The sequence below is a fragment of the Chlamydotis macqueenii genome, chromosome 4 (assembly GCF_036417535.1).
Source record: "Chlamydotis macqueenii isolate bChlMac1 chromosome 4, bChlMac1.mat, whole genome shotgun sequence".
In the NCBI taxonomy this organism is placed as follows: Eukaryota; Metazoa; Chordata; class Aves; order Otidiformes; family Otididae; genus Chlamydotis; species Chlamydotis macqueenii.
Genome location: NC_141559.1, coordinates 67,353,126 through 67,378,219, shown reverse-complemented (window position 1 = coordinate 67,378,219; position 25,094 = coordinate 67,353,126). Strand labels below are relative to the sequence as shown.

At 36.6% G+C, this 25,094-nt stretch overlaps 1 protein-coding gene across 7 annotated transcripts in view; it reads right to left on the bottom strand.

The window, feature by feature from the left end:
* The window catches only part of LCORL (ligand dependent nuclear receptor corepressor like), an 86,448-nt gene that overhangs the window by 36,165 nt on the left and 25,189 nt on the right, over positions 1-25,094 (bottom strand). For all 7 annotated transcript variants that reach the window (XM_086746937.1, XM_086746934.1, XM_086746935.1 and 4 more), the window contains exons 2-5: positions 20,088-20,153; positions 13,329-13,408; positions 12,929-13,058; positions 3,867-4,121 (exon numbers count right to left, since the gene is read on the bottom strand). In XM_086746937.1, the coding sequence (XP_086603063.1) occupies positions 3,867-4,121; positions 12,929-13,058; positions 13,329-13,376 (433 nt within the window). In that variant the 5' untranslated portion in view covers positions 13,377-13,408; positions 20,088-20,153. The remainder of the gene's footprint in view (positions 1-3,866; positions 4,122-12,928; positions 13,059-13,328; positions 13,409-20,087; positions 20,154-25,094) is intronic.

The following is a 25,094-nucleotide window of genomic DNA, read 5'->3' as shown; positions in this document are numbered from 1 at the left end:
ACTGCCTGATTAGTTACCAACAAGCTGCACAGGAATTAAAGCACCCTGCTAAGTTACACACTTCCACATGCGGAAGAAAGCAGAGCATAATTTGGGATTCTGCTGTATCAGGTGCCAGCTGGACAGATCTGGATATCAGTGCTTAAATACTCAGTACTGATTGATGCAGTACCAGTAGTTGGACCCCCACCTAGCTGCTCTCGCATTCCCATCCTCAACACGGGGGCAGGGAGAAATAAGGTGAAAAAAGCCATCAAGATAAATACAGGGAGATCACTTAGCAACTACCATAACAGGCAAAATAGACTTGGGAAAAAATTAATTTACTGTCAATTAAAATAGATTTGGATAATGAGAAAAAGACAAAAATTAAAGCATGTCCCCATCCCACCTTTTCCCGGGCTCAACTTCACTCCTCTGCCTCTCTCTCTCATCCCCAGGTGGCACAGGCAGGATTGGGAGTGGGAGTTACAGTCAGTACAATTCCTCTCAACAGCTCCTTCCTCCACACACTCCCCCTGCTCCACTTTGGGTTCTTCATAGGCCACAGTTCCTTCAGAAAATATCCAACTGCTCCAATGTGCGGTCTTCCATGGGCTGCAGTGTGAATATCTGTTCCAGACTGGTCTCTTCCATGAGCTGCAGGTCCTCACCATGTGCTGCAGGGACATACCTGCTCTGGTGTCTGAAGTGCCTCCTCCTCCTCCTTCTCTGTTGCCCTGCTGTTTCTCATTCCTCTGCCTGTCCAGCATTTTTGCTCTCTTAAATGTGTTTTTACGGAGGCACCACAAACCTCACCAATGTGCTCCACTTTGGCCTGTTGTGCATCTGTTGCAGAGACCATGACCTCTTCTCATACATGCAACCCCTGCAGCCCTCCCCAACTACCAAAATCTTACCATGTAAACCCAATACACAGGAGTAATCAAGTCTGGAAGTGTCAGATCTGAATATTTTGGGAGTACTTCAGAGATGTCCTGCAGACGCTAGAGGAAAGTAAGAAGCCTTCTTAAATTAAGATAAGATCATCCAGACATCTCCAGTGGCAGAATCTTTTTTCAGTATTGAGCTAGCACTTAGCTTGGACCTGCTCAGTGTAGAAGAATGCTTCTAGTGATCTGGAAAATAAAGCTTACTCTTCCATCTCAACTTATGTCCAAGAATCATTGACATAGTAAAGGAATATGACTGTTTTATTATTTAGAACATTTTAACGATGACTACTGTAAATACAAAGCACCTGCCTCAACAGAAAATGAACCTGAAGTACTTATATTTAGGTTATTACCTGCTTCACAGGATTTGAATTTAAAATATTTCAATTCCAAGGATCCATCAGAGCAATGTAAAAATTTGAACCTCCTACTCCTTTACTAGCACTTAATTTGGAAATCGTAACAGGAATTACAAATAGCAAATAATAAAAAAAAAGAGTTGCACAACAATCAAAAGACACTATGAAGAAGGGAACCAAGGTATAGCTTTTACAAGTCTCTAGACTGAAGAAGTATACTATGCTAGACACAGAGAAATGTATTTTTAAAAATAATAAAATGTAAAAATTTCACAGTTCCCTCTGTAAGCATGTAACACTTCAATATATCCAAGCTTTCTTCAGGAAAAGGACAGAAGGAAGGGGTAGGTAGAATAATACTACTACATAGTCCCTCTCAATAGCTATTTGAAAGAACTTTTAATGAATCATTGCACTTAGAACATAACGTAAATTAAAAGAGCAGGCTGACTTTTTCCATCTTGATCTTATTTGTTTTTGTTGCTACCACTACAGTGGAAAGCTAAGATAGCTCAAAATTGATATGTCTGTGGGAAACAGGAAGCACAGTACAACTTCCCTGGTAGATAAAGATAAAATGGCTTGAAACCTTTCTCCAGCTACAGTCTTGTTTCAATACTTCCTCTCCTTTCAGTAGCTCAAACTTCACAGCAAGACTGTAACATCTGCAAAGCACTCCAGCACCATGGCAGTGTAAGTTCCGAGCACCTAAAATATGTTATACAGTATACAAGTTTTACATAGTCAACTATGTATGCTGAGCAACTATTTTGGCCTCAGATATTTTGCTGAAGACACACAATACTAGACATGCTGTTTACTCTCATTATAAGAGCAATTAAAATTATATTAGGAAAAAAAAGATTGAAATGCCTCAATCTCTCAATATTTTAAGGGTTTGGTTTTTTTTTTTTTTTTTGACAAAAGATCAATGGATTTTCAAGCAGCTGAAGGTGGCAACAGAACTTTCTTCCCATCCCTGCCCCATTCACCCTGTGCCTTCCCTTTCATTCCTCAAAGATTTATTTGGGTTCAGCAGGCACCAGAACCTCTCGTTGGGGACTTTGCTCCCTCATGAATATTTTAAACTAGTTAGTCTTTATAACCAGCTGTTGAAGTAAGCAACAGGCTATAGTTGATATATAGCTATCAGGAAAATACTTTTTATTATATAGATATCAGGAAAGTATTTTTTATTACCCTTGCAAAAGAAACCTGCTTCAAGCCAGCCAATTAAAAATCTCTAAATTCTGTAATTCATCCCTAGCAGAGGTATGTCAAAGCACAACAAGTATTTTCTCAGGATTTAATGTGCACAAGGTATTTGCTAAACCCAAGCATAAACTGGTTTCTGCTGACCATACAGAATAAAAGCAGGAATTCCACATTTTCTTAGAATTTCTGCTGTCAAAGAGAAGGGATGCTTAAAATTTTATTTAGAATAGGTGTGTTTAGAAAGGTAAATCCATGTCAGAATTCCCTCCCCCAAAAGTACGTGCCATCTAATGCATCACTAAGTACACACTTACAAAATCTGCTTTCATTCTATCTATGTAATTTTTTAAAAAAAAAACTTAACTCTGCAGTTCTGCCTTCTTTTAACTTTTTTTTTTGTATGGTATGTGACATATAAGCAAACTTTTCCTTTGGTCTGCAGTATTATTGGATTAACATGGACCCTCGTATCTGTAAAAGACAAAAGCTGCTTTTGCCACTGCTTTCAGTTGCACATGAATGACAACCCTTCCTGAAAATTGCTGCTAATCCAAATCAAGTTCAATGTCCAAAAAACACTTGAGATTATATTGTTATCAGTTTTGGACAGTTTCTTTGCCTTGAGGCAAAGAAATTATTTCCTTTTTCTAAAGGATAATGAGACAGACTTTATTTTTGGTTTTTCTAGCTTTACTCTCAATTAAGAAAATTGCACTGATCTATAATGATTAAGACATGAAGTACAGAAATTTCCTCACAAATTAATCTTCGATTTCCATCATTCTAATCAGTCTGTATTTAAAGAATCAGTGTCCAAGGGCTGACACAGACAGAACGACCTTTGCTCTCTGAAATTCCAGTCTCTTCTCAGAAGACTTTTTAACTGCCATTTCTTAAACAAAATCTTGAACCACTACTACCAGTGACAGCCACAGGTGAGCTGACTTAGATTCAGTATTCTATAGCAGAGAAATTCTGATGCAGCTTATTTAACACAGGCACTCAGAAATGAATATTTATCTGCTAACACACAATATAACAAATGGTTTTAGAAAGAATGTGGGTTTGTTTTGTTTTTGTTTTTTTTTTTAACATATAGTTCTCTTACAGCATTTTTGTTGGAGTTTAAAGGAAAACATATGAGTTTTCTTTAACTGTTAAGTTGATGCTATGCCAATTTTACTTCAACCGTATTTTAATCATACAGGATATTTTTTTCCCATATACTGATTACTACTTTGGAAAGACAAAATATACAGATACTTGACACACAGACATATTTATATTTTTAACGGAATAAGACACAATAACGTAATAAATGACAGCAAAATACAGATAAGTAGATCTAGAAATTTACCTTGCTGAGTATTCTGTTCTTGAGTTCGATTCACAGTGAGGTCTAGAGGGCTATCCTGTTCTTCCTGAAGGGAGTTTTCCGTTTGGTTCATTTGGATATTTTTACATATCAGACTTGGTTCAAACGATGAACCATTTCTGTTCTCTTGAATTTTGCTACTTTTTGAAATGTACTCAATTGCAAACTGACGTATCATTTTTTTCATTAATTCCTGAGCAACTAGGGGAATGTTAGGATCACAGTTCTGAGGAAGATCTAGGAATAAAAAACAACATAGGCAACAGATATATTAAAAAAAAACTTAATTACTTTTCTTTAAATACATACTAAGTATAAGCACAATAAATGTGTGTAATGAGTACATGTGTAATGAACACCTTAACTCAGATGCCTAGTAAATTTTTCTTATGAGCATTCCTCACTGGAGGTCACTTGGAAGAACATGTTTAGCACACATCAGTAATTTTTACCTTATTCCTCTGTCATAGCATGGAAGTCAAACTATGTGGGTAGATAAATAATGCAAGTATGGGAGTCAGAATCCATATTTATTGTTGGTAAATAAGCTGAGTTTTCATTTGCAGACTGTTTGTTTTCAGTTTTGAAAATAGAGACTTTTGAATAAAAACAGTAAAAGTTAAACAAAGCTATGAATTAATACATACAGGAGTTACTTTCAAAGAACAACTATAACAAAAATAATAAATTTTAGAGTTTATAGATTAGTCCCTTTTCAAAACACAGAACAGTTGGACCTACATATTAGATTATAATCCCCATTGTACATTCAGGATTGCAGTGTCAAAACTGATATGATGCTACTTGAAGCGTCCCACACAAACTGAAGTAATACAGTAAAACTGAATTTTACAATAAAGTTGTAAATTTTTATTGTCAGAACTTATAGTATTTTCAAGACATTTTCAAAGTGCTACCAATGAAAACACTTGGGTGAAAAGCTTTAATTCCTATTATAAATTGTACGTTCTCTATTTTTTGTTTGTGTATGTAACAGTCCCATGGAAAGAAGTGTTTCATTTTAAAAACAAAGAAAAAAGGATCAAAGCTGAGATACCTATGACTTTATTTTAATATTATCTGTCAGTTAGAAAAAAGTTAAACCTCTCATTGAGAGGCATAGCTGAAAGTACATTTGTGAATCACTGAAAAAAGAATCTCTATATAAACAGAAGTACCAGAAAGATCAACAAAATAAAGATATGCAACTTCACATAAGTAGCAGTGTAATTAAGAAACTCACTTAAAGTAAGCTGTGTTACTCATCAATGCAACACTGCATTCATGACTGCAATACTGTATTTCACAAAACAAGCACAACTGCCCATACTCAGATCTATGTTCTTCCTTAAAGTGGCAGCAGTAGTACTCATTTCACTATCCCACTCTTCCTTCTTTCCTTCAACTCTATATATACACAAACCGAAAATATAATTTTAAAGTTTTAACCACTGCCCATCCTTGCGTCCATAGCTAATGAGTGAAACATTTCATCAAAAAGGGACATGGATTTAAAGATATAAGGTAAGTGTGAATGTGATACAGAAGAATCAGCTTTTAGGTAGCCTTGATTGCCTGAAAGAAGTGCCAGAGGACACGGTGGCAGTTACTGGGATACTTAAGTTAGTCTGAAACAGAAAGAGACAGACAATAAATTCAGTTTTGTTTTCACGCAAGTGGAGAAACTGAAAGGATTAGATCAGGTAGATGTCTACAAGCAAAGTGTAAACTTCCTAATAGGTAGTTTGGAGGATCACACAGCATATTTGCTCAAGCATTTTATGCCAGTGAGGTTTTATCCATCTACTAGAGAGTGATCACTGAGACAGATTAAGGAATGCTGCTCAAGTTTAGGATGAATGTGTAAAAGATTTTTTTTTTGTTTCAAGTTTATTCAAAACATACTCCATTTTGAGAATTCATTTTCACCAGAGTATTGCAAGGAATTAGAAAGACGCACATATGTGTTCTGCTGTCTGAAGCATATGAAAGGGCAGCTGACTGTTCAGATGCTTCTTACCAATATCTTTTGGTTGTCCTTTCAGTAATGCTTTAGAAGATAAGGTGAAGCTCCAACATCTTCACGGACTGATATATGCTAGACATCTCGGCTTCAAGAGACCTTACGCAAGGCACGGCAAAACAAGTCTGCTTATGGTTGAAGCTCTATCTTCTGACAATCTTTCAATGAGATCTCTACCAAAATTTCTAAAATTGATAGGAGTTTCTAGAGGAGAAGTATGAGGTGAAATTCTAAAGGATGGAGGATATCTACAAAGAAAAAGAGTCCAGAGGAGGGCCACGAAAACAATCAGAGGGGTAGAGCACCTTTCCTATGAAGAAAGGCTGAGAAAGTTGTGGCTGTTCCGGCTGGAGAAGAGAAGGATCTGGGGAGACCTTATAGCAGCCTTCCAGTACCTAAAGGGGGCCTACAAGAAAGCTAGAGATGGACTTTTGACAAGGGCATGTAGTGACAGGACAAGAAGTAATGGCTTTAAACTAGGAGGAGGGTAGATTTAGATTAGACATAAAAAAGAAATTCTTCACTGTGAGGGCGGTGAGGCACTGGAACAAGTTATCCAGCGACGTTGCGGATGGCCCATGCCTGGAAACATTCAAGCCCAGGTCGGACGGGGCTCTAAGCATCTTGATTTGGTTGGAGATGTCCCTCAGGGGAGCTGGACTAGATGACCTTTAAAGCTCTCTTCCAACTCTAACTATTCTATGATTCTATAGAGAGAAATTAGTTTGTTGCATGCACCTAAGAAAAATTTCTTAGAAGATTTTTGGAGAACAGGTGGTCATCAGTGCAAATGGGAAAGATAGTTATTTTACATCCTGGTATGATCTGTGCCTTTAGAAAGTAAAAGATCATAGAGTACAGGGTAGACCTACCACTAGCTGGAAAACACAACAGCCTAGAATAAATTTCTGATTATTAATTACCATCCTCAGCATTAGTTATTAGAAAACTGCAAGACAAAACTCCTTCAGAACTGCCAAGTTTCTATTGCCTTTCTATTCCATTTTAGACTCTTTACACTAGTAACAACCAAGCATGAATTGCTTTTAGAAACTTGCAGAAGAAGTATGCTTTTCCATTAGGAGCAAAGTAATCTTTAAACCTAGCTGGAATAACAAAGGTGGTTTGGTTTTTTTTTTTTTCTCTTAAAATATTTTCTTTAGTATTAGTTTTATTTTTTTTTCCCCTAATAATTTCCAAATACTCCCTACGGAAGAATAAAAGCAGCAAAATTTCTCATACCTTCAACTGCTACAGCTACTGGCAGTTTACAAATTTTAAGTTAATTTATTCTTAAAAGGTAATACTTGGGATTGAGGGGGAGGTATCGGAGCACATAATCTGGAAGATGTGCCGCAGGGGTGCATCTGAAGTGCTCTTGCCACTAATGCATATTCAATCTATAGGGCTAGACCACAGTCAGTTTAAGCTTAACTGCCGTAATTGCTAGTAGTGTCGCTATCACATCTTCAGTATTGACTGTTCTCTTGTGTTAAGTAATTAAATTGTAATTCATGTTGGAAGGACCTTGGGAGGTCTCTAGTAAAGCTACTTGCTCAAAGCAGGGTTGACTATGAGATCAAATCAGGTTGCTCTGGGTTTCATCCAGTTAGGTCCTGAATACTTCTCTGGATGCAGACTGTACAACCTTTCCGGGTAGCCTGTTCCACTGCTTGCCTGTCCTCACTTTTCCTTACATAAAAAACCAATCTCTTATTTAAGCTTCTCTGTAATCTTCCATTGTCCTGCTATGCATTATTGTAAAAAGTCTGACCCTGTCTTCTCAGTAACCTCCTCTCCATTAACAGGAACGGAGAATGAAGCTGTGGATGCACAACTTGTATTATGAGGAAGAAGTAATTCAGAGTAGTTTGAAGTTAGGAATAATTTTCCACAGCTCTCCAAATGATACAGAAATGAGAGAGATGTTAAGATATTCAAAGGAAAGGAGAAGAAATGATACAGTTTCATATACTATTTTCTATTTACACACTGTTGATTTTTGATAGCAAACAAACTTTATATAGAGTTGCATTTACCCTTAATGTTTTATCAATATAAGACTCCTGAGTGATCAGAACAGGGTACACACGTTTGAAGTGTATTATATAAAGTCTAATTACTTACATTCAATGGCTGCAAGTCTGTATTACTCTGCAGGTATGCAATGAAAACACATATGCCCGAAAGTTTAAGTTCACAATAGTAATATTTCACTACACGTGAGAAACTTGCAATTAGTCATAAAATTTTTAAATGCATTTTAATATATTTTGGGGTAAGAAAAGTATTAGGTCTCTGAGATTACTATGACTAGCAAATATTTCTTAATTATTATCAGCAGATGGCACCAGATATATTTGTATGATCTAAAAAGTTTTTATTCTAAGATGTTTTATTAGGACTCATAATTACAGCTACTTACAAAGTTTTAAATTTTCATGCCCTACATCTGTTTAAACTTCTGTTTTTCACATAGTTGATTTGCAACACAAGGCAGCTGTATTTACTCTATGGATCACTTACATACATTCTACAAACCCAGCAGAACAGTCTCTAAGGATTTGGAGTAAAAGGTAGCTCTGATGTTCCTCTAGTTTCTCTCAGATCACTGAAGACCTCCTGATATGATGAGCATAAAAGAAGGCTAAATGACACATTTGTATGATACAATCTGATATTTTCTGCTTAAGACTATCAAGATTACAGTCAGAATGCAAGAGAAGGCACTAAAACAAGATGTGTAATTATGACTAATTGCAATGATTTATTTTAACTCAAAGCTAACATTTAGGATTAAGACTCCCTCAGCTTCTCTACTGCACCACCTCGTAATTATTCAAGTCCATATTCTTAACTGTTCTGTACATTAACACTATCTGTGATCATTAGACCGCAATGTAGATAGTGCAGACTTACATGTGTGTTTGACAGGACAACGGGCAAGGAGTTAAAAGCTCCCAAAATAGTATCTTATTTCTTGAAAAACAGTATTTTTTCATAAAAAGTCAAAACAGTGACTTAATTTATCTTCTGATACAATACCAAAAGGCAGTGGAAATTAACAGCATATTTCCTGTATTCAGTCTCGCTCTCCATTTCTCACAAAAAGGCCAAGTTTTATAGAACTACTCCACCTTAACAGCTACCAAACTGTTCCAGCAATGTTCTTAGTTCTACCTGTAAATTTGTCCAGCTCACTGTCAGATCACCAGCAAGTTAAAAACCGAATACAGTAATTTATTCTGAGCCATGTATCATGATTAGCTGAGTTAGCTTGATTGATCAAACAGAAGGAATAAGGGCCAAGCTGACTCTAGCCTTTTGTTCTTGTAAACATTCAACATTTTTCCTTCCTCTACTGAGATGGTAATTTTCATTACTCTACATACAGGTATATCTCTTAAGGATTTTCTTAAATGTAGCTGAAAATGACTAAGATATTCATAAGCCAGTGAAGACAGTAATACTGGCAGGCAGGCAGTCAAAGAACATATGCTTTACTTCCTTAAGAAAGCAGCTGAAATCCTGCTAAATATTCTTTCCTGATGAACCTGAGGAAGAGGAATAGCAAGAATGTCATACAAGTTTACTGCATAAGCTGTGTCAGAGTTCTCAGTTCTTACAGAAAACCTTTCGGATTTTGAAAGGGTAAATTAGATTTCTTATGTTTATTAACAAAAAGGAACTGCAGGTATTAGATAAATAGTGCATACATCTCAAAACTACACCTCAGAAAGTAACTTCTTCTTGTAGTCCGAGATACGTGTGCAAGATTACATTTCCACAGGTTTGTCAAATTATATATACACTATGCAAGAAGCATAACCAGCTTGTGACCCTATGTATCTGGCATATAACTAAGCAAAGAACACAAGAACTCAGAGACTTAGATGTAGGTATATAGATGGTGTAAAAAAGCCATAGTTAAAAATGGAAATATTTTAGAATACAAGACAGATACCTAGAAAGAACTAAGAACTTCAAAAAGCTTCCAGTGAAATTATTTTGGTATGGAAAACATGGCACTGAAGATACTTGACAGAGTAACCCAGAGAATCTGGAAAGAGTCAAGTAATTCCTGACCATTTTACTCCCTCTAATTTTGTGCCTTAATTTCTTACTTGCTACAGCAGCTTTTCAGGTTTCTATCTTCTTTTGGTAGATCATGTCCTGACAATAGAACCTGATTCACAACTGTGACTGTATTTAAATAATATTTTCTTCTTTTTTGTTTTTGTTTAAAGAGGTCATATTAATACTGCATGGAATAAAAGCTTTCAAGAACGTACAGTGTGGATCACTGGAAACCAAGAAAATAAGTAATCCACAATCAAAATGTCTGATCAAGCTCTTAAACAACTATGGTTCTGCCATGTAATGATGAGCACATATGCCACATTCTATAATATTCATTGTTTTAAAAAAAGACTAGTATGTATTTTTTAAAGGACATAATTATTTTACTTGTAACTGCTTCTTTGACAAAAGAAAAGTTATGTATTTTAATGTTATGTAAGTGGAAAAATACCAGTCTACTCTGCTTACAACACCAAATGGATAAAAAGAGATGTCATACCTAGGAAGAAAACATCTAGTTTTCAGATAAATTGTTTAATGGAAACAATCAATATTTGATGACAGAAATTACTTTGTCTTCACTGAGGTTTCTGTTGAGGATAGGACTTTCCCACAGACAACTACCTGGTCTTTCACTAACACATAGTGAAGATAGAGACCTATACAAAGACTTTGTTATTTATAGCCTCTCAAGAGTTTACCTATCTTGGCAGTAATTCTATCATCTTCTTAAAAGGAAAGAGGAATCATCTTTGTCTGGGATCCTACAGACAAATCCTCACTTATGAATGCCTGAAGGTTGTATACCATAGACAATGATATAACGTGGCTGTATGTTTTGAAGTTTGCAACTTCTGAATTAGTTTCCTGACATCAAAAAAAAGCAAACAACCAACCACAAAAAAAAGTCTGGAAATTAAAAAACCTAGTCATATACTAACTTGTTCTAAAATAAAAGGATAATGAGACCAATAAATCTAACTCAAATTTGCTCGCTAGTCTTAGAAGTTGTTCACAGAGGCCCTAAATGAAACTGTGCTAGTTACAATAGTGAAAGACAGTATATGATCCTAAGTAGTTTGCAATCCAAGCAAGTGAAACAAGTGTTACATCCATTTTAAAGACAGCCAACGAAGAATTCTACATTTTTTTTTTTTTTTGGACAATGAAAGGGCATCTGGTTTAGTACCAGGTATAAGAACTGTTCCTTAGCTAAACAATTACTTGAAAATTTTGATTCCTTTTTTCCTAAGTTGATAACTGATCTCAAAATTTTACAAAAATTCAGAAAGCAGACTTGGGATTTTCCTAATAAAAGTCTACATCTTCCTCCCACAAAGCCAAGACAATTACTGAAATACCTCATAAATTGGTCTCACATGCCCTTTGTAGATACATTTTTTTTTTCCTTTTCACTTCCTTTAATTTGAAGAACTTATAGACTTTGCTGGAACCTGAACTGAAGCAATATTCTTAGAAAACTCTTCAGCAAAGTGCCGCTTACCTAAGAATACACAAGTCCTTCATAGAATCACAAAAACAATTGGAAAAGACTTAGTTTTTCAGTAGATAAAACCTTTTTAACTTAGCATTACTGATCTGGCAGATCAAAAAAACCTAAGGAACATACTAAAACCCAAATCCTCTTTGTGAAAAACTTCACACAAGTCACTCTGGTAAGGCGAAGTCATGCCAAATTTCACTTCTCCCATGAGAAAAGTTCCTCTCAAGGAGAATCAAAAGACAGCATCTCCAGCAGAAGCATAAAGCAGGCGAGTGTTGAAAAACACTGTATATCAAGATCAAGAAAAGATTTGAGAAAGTAGAAATTTGAAGGAATTCAAATATCTGCCTAGGGAAATGCCATGCAACTCAGCCTGCGATGAAAATATAATAAGAATTTCAGAAGTAATGAAGTGGCAACTTCACTGTATGTTTTATTTTGAATGGAAAGTAGCTGGTTTTAAAGAAAGACAAAGAACAAAGATGGACTCAAAATGCTGTTGCACTCCCTTCAAAGTTCTTTAAAGCCCTAAGCAAAACATAGGCTGGACAGATGAGCTGTACAGAAAAAGATTGTACCCACCCCAGGTTCAAGGGCATAGTAATCTCTTACTGCTATAGTAAGGTAAAGGGGAGAAAATTAACTTCATTTTTTTTTCTCCAGCCTAGGTGAAGAAAGAGAATGTGTCTGCCTCTTAATTCCTTGTTAGAACAAGAGAGGGATGTCACCCTAGTCACACTCAGCTATTCAGACATTCAAGTACACCTACTAAACCCAAGAAAAACCTGTGAAAGTTCATGAGTAGACCTGCATTCACATTCCTTACACAGAAATTTAAGGAAGAAAATGAGTATTTTTGCTGCTGTTGCCAGTGGCTAGCTAAGTAACTTACATTAATCAAGCTGACTTGTCAGTCACTCATGTGCAGCTACAATTTGCAGAGTGCCAAAGAACAAGGATAGTAAAAAAATTAATGAGTTAGCAGCTTTTATGCGAGAAGACCCCAAATCCTATTTTGTAATCTGTAAGATATTCTCTCTCTTAACATGGTCTTCCTGCTGAAAACTAGAAGTGAAAGTTTAGGAACAGAAAATGTTTAAATGCTTAAAATTCCAGAAGATGGCATCTGAAGTTGTCATGAAAATAAAATAGCAGCTTATGGTGGAGAACAGAAAAAACCAAACGACCAAAAAAAACAGGGATTCAAGGGAATAACACACAATGCAATAGGACGAACAGCAATGGCAAGCGAGAAGAGTAGTGCTTCACTTGGTGATTCAAGTAAGCAAAGAAAAACACTACGGAAAACCAAGGGAACAATGAAATAGCATTCAGTAGATCAATAAAAACTACTTAAGAATCAAACTCAACCCTAAATCATTTGATTATTCTAGATTTGTGTCATATTTCTTAATATAAAAGACATGTTTTTATTACCTTTCTTTCGAAAGAGTGCATTTAGATAGTTTTCTGCTTGGCATTCAATCTTATCAGTGTTGGACTGGCCCTGAGATGACAGTTCCTCTGTAGGCGTTGACTGTGAAGAACCGATAACTGATGCACGATCCTAGAAGACACATGAAGATTGTAACATCCTTTAGAGGTTAGTCTACTAGTAGTACAATATACAATTAAATTATTGAGCTATTGAGTGAAAAAAAAACACTAAAAAGGTATCTACTATGAAGCAAAAACATCTCATTCGCTCTCACAGCCAAACTTATCTTGAGTCAAAACGCAGTATTAACCTGTCTGCAAAATTCAATTCTCTGATTCTTACTTTCATATAAAAAAATGGGTGTTGAGGAGTCATGCTTGATATCATGTTCATACTTACACTGACTGTTTCTTTGTGTAAATTACAAAAGGAACATTTCTCATCCATAGACCAGTCAGTTAGCTCTTCTGGCTCACAGTCTTAAAAGAAGAAAAAAAAGCTAGATGTTTTAAACAAGTAAAAATTAACTTTGAGAACAAAATACACATTCTACAGTTCTCTTAAATAAATTCCATCATAATCTAATAGGCATTTATTGGTACAATTTGGCAGTAGTATTCAATTCTTCAGCTATTTCCAAAAGGTAAGCTCATACATTTCAATTATCTGTCCTGTAAATAAAGCTCTGAATTCCAGTCATTGTTCCTTTTAACAAAAGCGTGCAAACTTGTAGCAAACTAAGCTAGGAATTACGATATGGACTCTTCGCCATTTGAGCAATGTGTTGTACTTACAATATTTTAATGTATTTTATACCATCATTACAAGTAAACTAAAACCTTGTAGCACTTGATTTGTTCAGAAAACTTTAAATTAACTTCTTATATTTTTTCAGAAGACGTACTTTGGCCATGAGGGAATACAGGACTTAAACAGATCACCTATATCAAGTCCAGACTTCTACTGAATGGAGACATGCCATGTATTTTCTTTAAACAAGTTATTAAGCTCAATTTCACAAGTTAAGAGTTTTCTACCACATACTCGTCTCTTCCTGAACCATGAATTACTTTAAAGCTTTTCCCAAACCGACTGTGCTAACAGTTAAAATTAACCTTCTAATTTCTTGTTTAAATTACTCATAGTGAGTTATTGCTGTTTGCTTTAGTGACAACACTGTTCTTATACCTAAACAGTTATTGTTCATGGGTATTTAGCATCTTGATGTATTTACAGAGAATATCATTATCCCCCCTTTACACTTCATTTTGCTAGGCTATTCTAGTCCACCCAGTTTTCTCTCACAAGATCTAACTCCATCTTTTCCGCACCATTCTCACTTGAACTCCTGCTTCCTGAACACAGGTGACCAAGATCTCAAGATGGTGCCTTTATTTTACACTTACATCAGACTTCCTTAAAGTATAGACAGTACTTTTTCTACTATATCCTAGTTGTGCATGAGTCTATCACAGCTGCAGCATTTTGGTAGGTGAATATGAACCTGGTTAACTACAACACCGAGGTCTTCTCCATCCCATTCATTTCCAGTTCATGCATTTACAACGTAAACAACTTCTCCCCTCCTCCCTTATTAATTACCAAACACGTTTCCTCCTTTCTCTAAGGTATCACTAAACTACAATCACAGTTCTGTTAGGGAGGTTCTTGAGATCATCTGCTTTCAATAACACACTGCAGTAGGTTGACCTCGGCTGGCTGCCAACCCCCACCCAACCATGCTCTTGCTCCCCCTTCCTCAACAAGGCAGAGGGAGAAAATAAGATGGAAAAACTTATGGGTCAAGGTAAAAGACAGGGAAATCACTTACCAATCACTGTCAAAGGCAAACCAAAGTCAACTTGGGGAAAAATAATTTATTCCCAATAAAAGTAATTTGCATAATGAGGAAGGCAAAACTAAACCTGCCTTACCACCCTTTCTTCCCAGGCTTCAACTTCACTCCCTTATTCCTGACTCTTCTACCTCTTCCTGCACCCCAAACAGCACAAGGAAGATGGAGAACAGGGGCTGTTCATAACAATTCCCTCTCTGCCACTCCTCCCACCTCAACATTTATCCCCTGCTTCAGCGTGGGGTCCTTCCCACTGGCTACAGGCCTTCGTGAACTGCTAGAGTGTGGGTCCTTCTGACAGCTGCAGTTCTTCATGACCTGCTCTAGCATGAGTCTGCTCCACAGGGCACAGTCCTTCAGGAAGGGACCACTCCACAAGCCCACAGTTCCCCTGAGAAAACCTGCTTCTGCATGGGCTCTCCATGGGCTGTAGCTTCCTTCAGTGCACCTCCACCTGCTCCAGTGCAGTGTCCTCCACGGTCTGCAGTGTGGATATCTGTTCTGATGTGGTCCTTCACAAGCTGCAGGTTCTACCTGCTTCACCATGGTCCTCTCCATGGGCTGCAGTGGAATCTGTGCTCCGGTACCTGGAGCACCTCCTCTGCTCTCTCCATTCTCTGATCTTGCTGACTGCAGAGTCGTTTCCCACTTTCCTCCCCTCCCCACCGCCAGACTGCTGCGCTTCGGCTCTTTCTTAAACGTATTATCACAGAAGCACCATCAGAAATAAAATGAATCTGAAAAAATCAGGTTCTTAAATTGCATGCAAACATAACCCAAGTAACTCTATTATTATTTAAATCAAGTTTATTCAGCTCTAAACTGCTAAGTTAGAACAGAATTCTGTATTAACAATGTGTTATATGCTACCAGGGATGTAAACCAGCAGTTCTGACAGGTTGGACAGATGATGACCAAAAACAGACATGGATTTTTCTTGACTGGACAGTAACAAAAAAATAAGGAGATATTTTTTTTCTGAATTAATATAGCTGTCCCAGTCTGTTAGAGCTATTCCTTTAAGATGTCCACAGATGAAAAAACACCACACTATTCTTTCATAACAAGTTCATGTTTTCATAGTTTTCCTTGCAACCACAATAAATCTACTTATGAATGCTGGGATTCTGCACATAACTCCAAAACAGGTTTTATGTTTTCAGAGAAATTCTTCTGGCTTGGAATCCTGAAGTTCCACTGCTAAAAGTCTAACTACAAAGCAATTTTTGTGTGTCGCCAAAAAAGCAAACCTTGAGAAACATCAGCTCTACATAATACTAAATTTATTCAAAGAAGTATAAACCATGTACATCGTAACACATTAAGTACGCCAGTGAGCTAAGCAAAACTGTCATCCGATAGCAGATATATACCAGATACATCAAACGCCAGGCATCCAACAGTCTCAAGTCATCACCACAGGAAACATACTGAGACTAGTGTTAGTTTTTAACTACACATTGACAATCATACTCTCAGAAAGATCAGAGGTACAGATGGCACCTTAAGCAGAACAAGCTTCCTCTTAGCTGCATTCAATTTAGGATCATGATCATCTCCCCTCTCCACTTTATCTTGCTTGGGGTCAGTTGATGAAAGATTTGCTGACAATCTACAATACTACCCAGCCCATGAGAAAAAAGTTGTTAAGACTGTGCAAAGAGCATTTTAATACTAAGCATGGTACAGATTATTACTTGACACCAGAGTCATTTAGTACAAAAGCTGTTAAACCTATTTCAATTTTTAAAAAATATAATGGTGAACTTTGTCAAAAAAACTACTACCTTTTTTTCATTTCTTAAGCCATTCAAATCTTTGTTTCCCCAAGGAGTCATCCCGAATTAAATGAATTAATACAGACATCTCTAGTACTGAACAGATCTCATGTTTACCTCTCAAATGATGAGATAATTGCCTAGTAAATCCAAATACGAGATAGCTTAAAAAAATTCAACACTTACTTTCCAGTATTGTCTGGGCTAGTATAATAATATCCTAATAAATTTTCCAGCTATTTGTCACAATTCTGAACAAACCATCCCCTTCCTTCTTATGTAGCACTATTGCTTCCTAAAAAGTACATTAGAATATCTGAGGTATTTATCACGTTCCCTCATCTTTTTAATTTCATAAAAACTTGAATATTAGCAATTCTTGTTTCTAATATAATTTCCCCCCCCCTTTAATTTATATATGAATATTCCAGAACAACCTAAGGAAAAATAAAACACATCCTCAAATAAACCCTTCATTCTGTATAAAGAGGTGTTAATTTTTTCTCTGCCAGTAAAAAAAAATGAAAGCTGCTTTTCTCCCACAAGACACTGCATTTCCTGTGTCTGTAAGAGAATAGAACTCCAGCATATAATCCCAAAAAGAAAATACACACAAACCAGATAATTAGAGGAAAAGCTTTCTAACAGTTTACCTAGACATCTGTAAGTAGAATGTAAAGAACAACAATTTACATATGAGTCTACTTAGCTGAAAATGGGTCTAATCCATATGCAATGGATTAGAAAGCCCTAAGGATTCAACGACAGAAGAAGCCTCGAGCTTGTCCAGAGCACGACCAAGATCAGATGCCAAGATACAGAACTTTAAGCCTTTGCAATCAGAAGCTGCACTATCAAAGCAGTCAGGAAAAAAAAAAAAAAACAAAACAAAACAGTGCTGAATAATGGAGGTGCCAAGAACCATTTAAGCAAGCCCAAGGTAAGTCCTATATATACATCATGGAAGAATTTCAAGATAACAACAGTATATCTTGCCATCTTCAGGTAGCTACCTGTTGTTATGAGTGGCTATTTCAGTGTTGAAGTGTACCTTTTACAAGTTAAATTTGTCATTACAATTTACTACTCTCTGAAGCAACTTTGAGATAATACAATACAATAATCTACATATCAAATACTATTTCAAGACAGAACTAAGGAGGAAATATACCAATTAACATACTCATGCTACATTTTATGCACATTGTGTTTTTTTTCCTTATGTTACAAACAATATATAAAACCAACAGTGCACGAGAGAAAATGCGACTGTAGCTAAGCATCACGTATTTCAGCGGATTCTCACACATTTCTGGATAAGAAAGCCATATGCTTTCTCGAGGTTTCTTCAAAGAAACATACACTCTTTGCATGTCAATAGTACTGGTTCAGTGGACACCTTACAAGATGCAGTGATTTAGGCATGTTGCTAATAGTTTAAAAACTTCTGCTTCTGATTCTACCAACTGTATATTTTGTTACTTTGTATCTTAGTTTCATTATGTGTACAGCGAAAAGTGGCACATAAATTATGACAGTGGAAAGACTTATAACAAATTTTATTCAACAGTTCTGTATTAATTTTTACCAACGCAATTCAGACTTCAGATTAGAAATAGCCTCGCATACTGTACTATAAGATCTACCTCTACTCTGTTTGTACCAAACATGGCACTTTCAAATACAGATACTATATCTATATAAGTGAACTAAAAGTAGTACAGTAAAGTGGGCATTCCAACCTAACACTCCTTCATCTCTTCTGCAGTTGCTCCAGAAATAAAATCAATTTTATATATGTGTCAAACATGGAAACAGGCTTTAACCAGGACAAACTGTTGAAAAAGTCAGGCACATTACTGACAGACATTGCTGCAAATTGGAAAAAATAACTTTTAAAAACTTTACATTCTAGCTAAACATGAATTTAATTTGCAGGACAAAGTCACGAGGGCATCACATATCAAAGATCCTCTGTGAAAAATGGAAATAGTAGATCTTAAATAGGTTATAAGAAATCTTCGACAGCATGAGGGAAATAAGCTGTACCTTTTCCCATAAGACAGCTCAAATATATAGATGCAGGAACTCTAAAGGAGCAATATAACACCTTATACTGTCCTTTAACTGTAACACTTATATTCTGGTCATTAGGCTCAGCAGTTTCTGCATTCTTACACAAAAGCATCCTGAATTTTCTTTCAAAATGTAAGCCCTTTGATGCAAAAGAATAATAAAGCTTTAATCACTAATCAGTGTAAAGCCAAATACATACCAATACTTTGGAATTACAAACAGGAAAAAAAATAAAAAGATACCATACACTATTTTAACAATGCCCCGTTCCCTTTCCAAAGCAGTATTGTGCTTGTTTATCACAGCAGAGGGGACTATTACTCACAAAAATAAGCTTCAACTAAAATTTACACATTCCTTAAATGTTTTTGAGTCCAACTAGTGGCATGCTTAGCTTTATAAATAGCAAAAAATATCTTCAAACATAAGGAAAGTAGTATTTCAAGTTCTCCTCCTATTTGAAAATATTGTGTTATGCATATGATAAAAGACCAAGGAACTTTGACAATATGAAGAGGACAAAACCAGAATCAAGTTAAAGCAATCATTCCAAGCCTATTCTAAGTAAGCATAAACAGTATGTAACACTCTGCGTCATGTGCTAGAAATGTATAAGTTACATGCTTTACAAATTACACTGTAAGATAATAAATTGTAAAGAAATACAATGGAACATTTTGAAGGTTTGATAACAGAAAGAACATTTTTTTTTAAAGCCATGAAAATGAACTTGACAGAACACATCTTTCAACACTTCAAAGCAATTTTATGCTGGATTTTCCTCCTCTGCTTTTGTTAAAGACAGATAAATCATTTCATACTTAATGTAAAGACCAAGGTGTTATGATCAGCTATTCCTGCAAAACCTAATCCATTTGGAATAGGGCCAGGTCTTATAACGATAAAGGAAAAAAATATATTTCATATATATAGACATACACTTAAGTATAGATACTTTCTATATATACACTTATATATATAAATAAATAAAGATTAAAATCTCATCTTATATATCTAGAAACATGTTAAAAAAAAAAAAAAGCTTAAGCTTTTTTGACCACTAGAAGAGAACCAAACTAGCATTCATTACCTTCCTTTTCCCAAATAACGTTGACAGGAAGCCGAGCAGCTTGTCTTCCCTTTCTAAAAGCTGTCCAAAAAAATGACGTTGGAGATGCAGTATTCCAGAAAAGTAAGTCTTTCTCATGAGAGCTTCTCAGGAAAGCTTAGCTAATCCAAAAAACTCCCTCCATAGGAACAAAACCTAGGTACCATTTTAGCTAGTGTTTTGCCTATGCACAGTATTGACAAGAATATCATAAAATAAACATTAGAAAGAAAAACAATTGATGATTTCCCTTTTAGAACTCACTAAACAGTTTAAAATACCTTTAACTAAAAGTAAAACTAATCAATTAAGGTAATTGCACTAAAAGCTGGCTCATTTACCTTCAAATAAACTGAGGTCTCTTCGTAGCCTTGGTCCATAAAGCCCTTCTAAAATACTTTCAAAACCTGGAGACAAAAGAAACATTTAAAACAGTAAATCAAAAGTTTCTTAAAAAAAAAAAGCAAATCCAAGAACACTGCAACAAGTATTCTCAAAATCTGAGACCAATTCCCAAAATTGTTACATTTATCACACAAATATTTACTCCTTCCACTATAGTACTATTCAACAGAATTAGAAGATAAAAATAAGACAAGGCAACTGCCATCTGCACACAATCAGCCTATTAAGCCATGCCCCAACAACCTCATTAGACTTTAAATAACTGCCACAGAATCTTAAAGATGGGAGGATTAGCCTCCTAGCTCTAAACAAGTGAAGTAGTTTCTCTCTTACACGAAGAATTAGAACCATGGTGGGGTGGGGTGGGGTGGGGTGGGGTGGGGTGGGGGGGGGGAGATGGGGAGGGATGCGTGGCGGGGTTGAGGGGGAAGGAAACCCTCAAAATCAGGAACTTCTCATATATGATCACCTTAAATTACATAATCTGAGTAGACTATTTCTAGAAATAGAAAAAATAACACTTATTTTGTTTCCAATATCATAACAGTTCTCTCTAGTCCTCCACATATTTACAAAAATGTTTTAAAATTGAGGATTAGATAAATCCAATTATTTTCCAGATTTACCAGCTAATCTGTTTAGGTATCTAGTAAAACCACATACTGTAAAGGGAGAAGAGACATAGCAAAAAAAAAAAAAAAAAAAAAAAAAAAAAAGATTTAATAAAAACCCATGCCAAAACAAAAGAACAACAACAACAACAAAAAAGGAGACATGACAACTGATAAAATATGGTGAGAATTTACATCATCATCATCAATATAACAGAAGTTCTGTTCAATACAGAAACAGTTTCCAAGTGCCACCTCTTTTCTCCTTCCAAATAATAAGCTTACTTTCAACTAAGAGGATAATTCAAAGTAGCATTTGAAGGTTCTCCTTCATACTCAAGACCTGTCTGTATTAGAGATGTAGCTACTTTACAGAACTTTGCAAGAATATTTTATCCTCACAATACATAAAAGACACCAGTATCTTCGGGAAACAACTACCTACAATCAACAAAGAACATTTAGAATCATAAAATTTGCTCATCAGCTGCAATGCCCTCCAAGACAACACAACACAACATAGTGCTCTCTCATAAAAAATGACATTTACATTTTGGTTTTGATTGTATGTGCACTAGTATAAGAAAGAATAAATATGTACCATATCTTAAGTAGCATGTTAAATAAAATATTAAAATCCTAATGTAGACAAGAGAAGCTATCTTAACACATAGGAACTATTCAGCTTGACAGATCATTTTGTTAAAATTTACCTTTCAGTTTTGTATTATTTTATAATTTTAATATATCAATTATATTATTAAACTCAATAGATTATGAATATAGTTGATACAAATCTATTATTTGAGATATAAACGTATTTATTTCTATTTTAATTAGGGCCCGGCCCTGTTCAACATCTTCAGCAGCAACATGGACAGAAGGATAGAGTGCACACTCAGCAAGTTCACCAATGACACGAAGCTGTGTGGTGACCTCGACACGCTGGAGGGAAGGGATGTCATCCAGAAGGACCTGGACAGGCTGGAGAGGCGAGACCGTGCAAACCTCATCAAGTTCAACAAGGCCAAGTGCAAGGTCCTGCACATGGGTCTGGGCAATCCCAGCCATAAATACAGGCTGGGCAGAGAACGGATTGACAGCAGCCCTGAGGAGAAGGACTTGGGGCTGCTGGTGGACGAGAAGTTCAACGTGAGCCGACAATGCGCCCTTGTGACCCAGAAGGCCAACCGCATCCTGGGCTGCATCAAAAGAAGCGTGGCCAGAGGCTGAGGGAGGTGATTCTGCCCCTCAGCTCTGCTCTGGTGAGACCACACCTGGAGTACTGAGTCCAGTTCTGGAGCCCCCAACATAAGAAGGGCATGGACCTGTTGGAGTGAGTCCAGAGAAGGGCCACAAAGATGATCAGAGGGCTGGAGCACCTCTCCTACGAGGACAGGCTGAGAGAGCTGGAGAAGAGAAGGCTCTGGGGAGACCATATAGTGGCCTTCCAATACCTAAAGGAGGCCTACAGGAAAGATGGAGAAAAGCTCTTCAGTAGGGCTTGTTGTGACAGGACATGGGATAATGGTTTTAAAAACAAAGGGAAGTAGATTTAGATTAGATATTAGGAGAAAAAAAAAAAAAATTACAATGAGGGTGGTAGAACACTGGAACAGGTTGCCCAGAGAGGTGGTGGATGCCCCATCCCTGGAAACATTCAAGGCCAGGTTGGACAGGGCTCTGAGCAACCTGATGTGGTTGGAGATGTCCCTGCTCCTTGCAGGGGGGTTGAACTAGATGGTCTTTATAGGTCCCTTCCAACCGTAACCTTTTTTATGAGTCTATGACTAATACTCAACTTTTCTTCATAATAAATGTAGTCCTATGTGAGAACACAAATTAAGTGACAAAACCACTGTCCTCTCACAAATATATATATGCGCACACACACTTTTTACACACAATCTGCAAAAACTAGAAAGCAAAAATCAAAAGCCCCAAACATACACTAAAAATTACCTTAAAACATTATCCACTGACTCTTTCATCCAATGTAATATAAATTCACATCATATTAGCATTGCACAAATTCCAAGTTCTTCTGGCTTCAAAGGGTTATGGACAAAAAAGCAAGAGACAAAGCGTAAATTTAAGATAGCACTTCCCCAAACACAACAGTCTGGAAATATAAACCACACTATGTGTATTGTTATGATCATTAATGTTATAAACTGCAAGCCACTTTAGCTCAGCAGCTAGCCAATACTTAGGTTCTTGCAAGTTATTGTCACTGGGTAAAGACATGAATGGAGTGAAGTATCTCTTGGAGACAATTGTACTTATTCCAAAACAGTAAACACTAATTCCCATTTCTTAATTCCTGTAAATGAAACCTTAATTCCTGTAAATGAAACAACAGGAAGTTTGTTTACTGTTTAAATTAGCACCCAAAACCTCCTTGGTTTTCTTTGGACACCTACCTTTCCACCCACCCCTGACTCCCCTTGCCAAGGTGTAGATGGAGGGTGTTACTTGTTTCTGCCTTTACTTTTGTACTTACATAAACGCTTGCCTTACTGCCTGCTCCTGCCAATGCAAAAACACGAGCACAGAAAAAAAACCAGATCTGTGAAATGGCAATTTTTTAAAGGAAGAATGCAACTTCCAAACAGACTTCCATACAGCTTGTATCAAAGACGGCACTTAGCACACTGTAGGTGGTTTGTTTTTTTTTTTTTTTTCAAATGAGCAAAGGACACACCAATCCACTTCTCTGCTAGTTCACCAAACTTAGTTCCATCCCACTTATCCAAAGCGACACTTCTCTTACAGTCCTCCCAGAGCTTCCTCACAACTTATGACTTAATCAATGTGACTATTTGCCTCCTCACCTTTGGATAAAGGACCCCTTTTTTTACAAGAAAGTTTACTTGTACAACCTGTTTTTCCAGTCCTTATTCTAAAGTTTTTCCAGAAACGATACATACTATTTCCACTTTGTACATTTTTCTATGAAGTTCTTCTGCTGCTTTTCAGCAGGATTGATACAAGTTTAATTTAGCCTAATCAGAAAGATACATCTTAGTTTCTAGTACAGCTACTGATGAATAAGTGCTGGCACTGTTTCATAAAGTGTAAGTACCTGAATGCAGGCATTTCAATACACCTTCGTTTTATTTCATGAGACAGTACGCATAAGCAAATGCTAGTAGTTGTTTTGGAAGTTTCAGAGCCTGAAGAGTTGACAGATATAGTAAAGATACAAGTCAGAAATATATTTTGCTTACGTCTCTTGTGATTCACCAGGAACAAAAAAAAAAAACAAATCTGCTTTAAATTAATTTTACAGGGTTTGTTTTTTTTTTTTTTGTGACTCTTGGTGGCTAATCACCTCCTTGATTCCAAACTATCTTTCAAAACTACTGTTAACTTGAGCTCTGACACTTTCTAGCTCCAAAGTGAAAAGAAACACCGTTGGCTCTATTAACTTGCAATGTCCCAATCTGTCAAACTCCATTTACCTCTAATAAATTTCTTCTGTTACTTATTTGTCTTACTTGTTGTATCTTCATGTAAAAATAATATCAACTTTCTTCATTACCTGACACCCTTTATGATCTAAGTCAGGCTCCTTCAACAGCAGAAATTTATGATAAATCTAGTCTCTTAACCCAGTTAAAAGTTTCCACAGTTCGCTTTCTTTGCTTTCCTGAACAAAGTTGTGAACAGTTTTCTTCCCTACATTAACTTTCCCCTGGCCCCATGACCACCCTCTACCAAATCTATAGCTTTCCTCACTCAGGTCTAGGATGAGGACTCCCAGGAAAAGGGAGATTGGAAGTTGTGACCTCCAGCAACAGGAAAGGGGCTCTTTTCAGCTATTTGGGTGCTAAAAAGGCATACTGCCCAGAAAAGAGGTGAGGAGGAACAAATTCCATCAGGTTTGACATCTAAGCTTGATCCAACGGTCATAGCAATGTCACTAAAAACAAGCAATGGGTGGCAGTAATTGCAAACTCCCAGGGGGATGAAAGATTCTGCACAGTAGCCAGACTGGCTGTCTTAAAATCTTTGCAGCTTGCCCATGGTCTAAATCTGGGATGTTGCAGAGAAACTCTTACTGCTCATCATCCGGCCATTACAATATCATTAGTTGTTGTTCATATACATGGCCACCATGATACTGCCACTGAGCCCAGCTGTTGATCCAGGGGAAAGACTTTTACAAGAGCAAACACATCCCATCAATCAACATCTGACTACATGGCTGCAGGCAGGACTTCAGCCCTTAAGACATTAAGATCCTCTGAAAAACACAGGGCTTGAGAGAGACAGGATCCATTCGACAACACAAATCATCATTACCAACTGGCTTGCGTCATAAGGAGG